We start from the raw sequence: 5,625 nt of genomic DNA, 5'->3' as shown, positions 1-5,625 counted from the left end.
TCACTTTGGTATGACTTTTTATTTCAAAATAGGAAAGTGTTGTGTTTTTCTCCATTTTCCAAAACCGGAAAAAGTTAAAAGCGTGCATTGTCCGTACTTCACTTTTGGTTAAATAGATGTGATTTTCATTAGACGCGTAGAAATTCTTCACATTACTTGTTACGCGGGTTCTGATGGGTCCCTTCCACCCACTAGAAAGGGACAGTAATCAACGACAATTACGAATTCACCCCTATTCCCATTTCATTAAAATTAGCTTCGGACCCCGTTTTTCCTCTTATTTTTATTAATATCCCTATGAGGCTATGAGCCACAGGCGCACACAGCAGCCAGCATAGTAGTTCAAGTTTCTAAATATTGCATAAAACCCAACGCTAATTAATAAAACTGGTAATTTTCTTAAAGACCAAGGGCAATTTTGCAATTGACCGTGTGTCTCAACAATTTATAAAGCTCCACCTTCATTCTTTTCTTTGTAAACAAGAAAAAAGAAAAGAAGAGATAATGGAGAGAGAGCAAGAAGATATACAATTTCTTGGCTTCTTTGGGATCTTCAAGGAGTCCATGAAGATCATCTTCACATGGAAGAAAATCTTCAGCCAAATCACTCTGGTTCTCATCCTCCCACTCTCCTTCATCTTCCTTGCTCAAATCCAAGCCTCTCTTCTCCTTTTCTTCAACATCCAGAACAACCAAGATGCCTTGAACTACACGCAAAAGGTCTCCGTCATAATCGCCTTTTGGGTCTTCCAACTTGTCTACCTCATCTTCCTCATCATCCTCTCCCTTTTCTCCACCTCCGCGGTGGTTTACACCGTGGCATCCATATACACAGCAAAGGATATCACCTTCAAGAAGGTCATGACCGTTGTCCCCAGGGTTCGGAAGAGGCTTATGGCCACTTTCTTATGGAGCCTCCCCATTGTTTTGCTCTTCGGCGTCGTTTCTGGAGTGCTAAGCTACATTATATGGTTACCCTACCTTGGAAATGCCACTTTCTTTCTTCTCGTCATCTTGACGGGGATTGAATACGTAAACATCGTTTGGGAAATGGCAAGTGTGGTATCAGTTCTAGAGGATTTGCATGGGAGTGATGCCGTGAAGAAGAGAAAAGCCCTGATAAAGGGGAAGAAGGGTGCTGTTGTGGCCGCCTATTTCACGCTTGCTTCTTTTCTCGTAGGAGTTGAGAATATATATTTGTATTTAGTTGTGCTGAATGTGGGGAGATGGCGGCACAATATGGGAATTGGAATTTGCATCTCAATCGGAATTCTTTGCTTCTTCTTGGTATGCATGGTGTTTCTCTTTGGCCTCGTTGTTCAAACGGTTTTCTATTTTGTCTGCAAGTCATATCACCACGAAACTATTGACATGTCGTCGTTAGCGGATCATCTGGATGTTTATCTTGGAGAGTATGTTCCTCTCATCAAGTCCAAGGATGTCCAACTAGTTGAAGTTCATCATGTCTAGCTATAGCTATAGCTTCTGTTATGTCGACAACTTGACCACTAGTGATCAACAATAAAAAAAAAAAAAAACTTTATTTTAACCAAAAATAAAGGAAGGTGAAGGAGATTTAATCAATAAAAGAAAAAGAAAGGTTGGTTTAGTAGAGAAGAAACCTTCTTTGAAGATAATAGATATGCTTTTTTATTTTTCTTTTTGTCTTTAATAACTCTTTTTGTATATAACAGCAACCAACTCGATCTTTTGTAATTATTGAATATAAAATGGTTTGAGTATATCATATAGTAAGTGTTCTCTTTATAAGGTGGTCACCTCTAAATTTCTAAGGTATATATATATATATATACCTTATGAAGGACAGAGGGAATCTACTACCTTTTTCATTTGCAACTTTTTTCCGTGATTTGAGATCATCGATCACTTGCTCACTAAAAATAAAATAAAATAAAATATCAGTTTCTATAGTTTATACTAAAAAGATAATTTATTCATCATCGTCAAATTATGTCGATTCACTTAAGTTGTATTTTACATTGTGATTTTATAGGTAAAAAGTTAAATTTTAAATTAAAATGCAAAAATATATTATTTGGCATTAATTTTTAAAAAATTGCGATTTAAAAATGCAGAAAATTGGCGTTTTCAAATCGCAGATTAGAGTTTTTTTTTTTTTTTTACAGCCACAATTTTAAAGGTTAAACTGCAATTTTAAAGAACAAACCATTTTAAAATTCACGTTTTTAAAATTGCAAACCCAAACCCAAGCGTTAAAATCGTACACTTAACAAATTTAATTAATGTGCTAAGTTATGTCAATAAAATTACGTCACATGACACACATTAAAAAATTAAAAACCAACAACAAAATAAAGGAGTGGGGTTGCTTGCATGCCAACCCCGGGGTGGAATTATTTGAAGGAATAGAATCATTGTGGGGTAGTAATGTGATCATTTTTTAATTTCTGTCATAATGACATTTGTGTTGGTTGGTGTTGATTCGTTCTTGTACCATTGCTTTATTCTGTCCAATAAAGTTTGATCTCACTTTATGTTACGAAAATTAATTTTACCGAAAATTTATATGAAAAGAGCATAACATTACTGTAATTATTTCATTTCATTCTTAATTTAAATTTTATCAATAAAATTATATTGCAAATTCAACTCTAGGTACATTTAATTTATAGCAGGCCTGAAACCCTTCCCTTCCAACCAAAGCCGTTTTCTTTATTTAATTACATGCGTCATCCTCGGAGGGAGGCCTTATCTTTGAGGTTCCGCACACACCACACCACACCTCTTTGGCCCTCACAATTTTCTTTCGTTCTCTCTTTGTGTGAAGAGTTTTCTACTTAAAAAGAATATAATCTTCACTTTCCAATTCCTTGGCCACCATTCCTTTCCAAACATCCAAGCGACACCACAGCTAAAGAATTTCCATTTCAAACCCATCTCTCTCTCTTATTCTTTTACATATGCAAGATTTTGCTGCCATAGAAGAAAATCAAAGTGGGTCTTCTTTATTCTTCTCTGCTTTCCTTTGCTTTGGGGTTAAAGAACCGACTCAGATATGGAACCTGCAGTCCTGGACGGCATAATTGACAGGCTGCTTAAAGTTAGAGGGAGACCGGGGAAGCAGGTGCAGCTTTCTGAGGCAGAGATCAGGCAGCTCTGTGTTGTCTCTAAGAATCTCTTCTTGAGGCAGCCTAATTTTCTTTGTTTTAATGCCTTTTCAGCTTCAGATCAATATGTTAATTAATCTCTAAGTTATGCCTAAATTTTATGTTCTCTCTGTTTTTCTTTGTTCCAGCTTGCTAATTGCTTTAATGAGTTTAAGCTTGCTGTGGTGGATGCATATGTGATGCAGCTTGGGTTGGTAGGTTGTAGAGAAGAAAAACAATAAAGCAGCGGATAGGTAATTCTAGCGACGAGAGACTGCGAGTCGACGACGGCAGCGAGAGAGCGACAAGAGACCTTGTGAGGGGTGAGGCTTGAGCGAAGGCAGAGGCTGAGAAAATTTCACAAAGTCACCAACTATAATACCCTGATAAAACAATTATTTTTATTAAAAGATTTTATACAAAGAACGGTTAAAGGATTTATTTAAAACCCAGTTTTATAACAAAGGACCTAAGCCCACACTTATAACCTAAAAATTCCTAAACATTTTGAAGCATTAACCCAAGCTTAACCCTTTCTGAACGGACATATGCTAGGGTTTCCGGCGTACGCCTTTGATTTTAGTGAGGACGTACGCCAGGGAGACCACCATAGGTACGCCTGCAAAAAGTACAAGGACGTACACTGGGGATCACCCGAACGTATGCTGCTTTTGGAAAACCCCGTGGGTAATACCTGGATGTACGCTACAGCCATTGGACCGCTGTGTAAACAGTATCGGACATACGCCTTGATAGTACCAGACATACGCTGCTTTCCAGAGGAGTTGGTAGCGCCCTCAGCTTTTCTAGCCTATAAATACCAACCCCCACCACCCCTTTGAATTCATCATTCTGCTCCCAAGCTCTCTGTAACCACCCAATGTGAGTGCTTTGTGAGTTTTGAGATTTGAAAGAGAGAAAGAAGAAAGCTTGTGTTCTTGCCATTTTCTAAGGTAATCCCTTACCCATTCTCCTCTTGTTGTCGTTATTAATGCATTTCTTCATGTTCTGAGTTGTAATGGCACCATGATGAAGTTCTTGCAATCTTTCTTACCAAAATCAAGAAAAGAATTTTAACGTTTCTCTGATTTCTTGTGTTGAGTTTTCTTACGATGCATGTGCTTATTTTATAGACTGGAAGGAGTTATAGTTTCCTCTAGATTTCATAGGAGCCTTAAAACCCCATAATGAGCTTTTGGCTACAATGCCTACTCACTGACCGGACGTACGCTCTCGAGCCCAGACGTACAGTCAGGAGGTCAGACATCCACCTTAGCACCATTTGTGCAACTTAGGTCCTAGCAACCCTTTATATTAGGTTAACCTAGTATCCTACTCGTAAGGGTCCTCTAGTTCTGCACATAACGACGTGTTGTATTCCGTTATATCAGGATTTAGTAATGTCCGAGGATTCAAGCAAGCATGCGAGGTAAGTAAATGATTAAGAACATTTTCCCTTAAAAACGTGGAATATGTTAGTTGACTGACCACAAGTATGATATGAGCATGTCTACATTTTGTAATTACCTGGTAACTGCATTATAAACTGATTGATAAGATGCATTGTATGACATGGTACACCGGTACATGCAGTATAATAGCCATAGGCTTACTATATAAACTTCATTCTATGGTCAAATGTGTGTTATATGGGCATTGGATCTAATGGTTGTTTTGTGACCGGCGCAACCTTAATGGGCGGTCACTACAGGATGGAGATCATTAGCGGTGTGGGCCACCTGAGGTCGGACTCAGTCGTGCCGCTGATGTTATGTACGGTAACGTACAATATTCGGGGCACCAGTATTGTATTACAGGTCCCTTGGGACAACGCTATCCCTGCTGAGAAAGGGTAATATCTCGAGTAGAACATACGTGAGAGTTATGACCTATAAAAGCACTATTCTTTCTGCATTAAAATACTTAGGCGATTGCCGCCGATGGTACACCACACTTTGATAATCAAAATGCTATTTTATAGTGTATTAACGGAGACAGCATCTCATTTTGGATTCTTACCAAAACTGCATGTTGAATTCTGTTTAAATAAGCTCGTATTATACCTAGCCCGTGAAGTTTACTTACTAAGTCTTTAGACTTATACTGTTATTACCCTTATAGGAAATCTGTTTCTAGAACTCAAGGGTGGTACGACTGCCCACTACCAACCTTACTTTAAGGATTGCATGTTGTTATCAGGTTTGCTTAGTTTTGTTCGTTAGATGCTCCATGCCTTTAAATTGAGGATTTCTTACTTGCCATTCAATGATTTAATAGTTAACTCAGATTTGTTTCACCTTTCTATGCATTAACTCTAATGCTTAGAATGGTAATTCCCCATTTAGCAACAAGTTGGCTTAACTGGAGTAATTACCAGTAATCATGCCAAGTTAGCTAAGGCTAATTTTGAGGGCATTACACAAACGAGGTTTAGGATTAGAATGAGATGAATATATAGAAGTGCAAAACTCCGTCGTTTTCCAATTCTATATTATAT

At 38.0% G+C, this 5,625-nt stretch overlaps 1 protein-coding gene across 1 annotated transcript; it reads left to right on the top strand.

Moving 5' to 3' along the window:
* The first annotated feature begins 504 nt into the window (after positions 1–504).
* LOC132169585 (uncharacterized) lies at positions 505–1,470 on the top strand. The gene has a single exon (XM_059580600.1). The coding sequence runs from the start codon at positions 505–507 to the stop codon at positions 1,468–1,470; it is 966 nt and encodes a 321-aa protein (XP_059436583.1).
* Positions 1,471–5,625: the final 4,155 nt, after the last annotated feature.

Source organism: Corylus avellana, chromosome ca2 (genome assembly GCF_901000735.1).
Source record: "Corylus avellana chromosome ca2, CavTom2PMs-1.0".
NCBI lineage: Eukaryota > Viridiplantae > Streptophyta > Magnoliopsida > Fagales > Betulaceae > Corylus > Corylus avellana.
The sequence above is the reverse complement of the archived record's forward strand: the minus strand, read 5'-3'. Positions and strand labels throughout refer to the sequence as shown.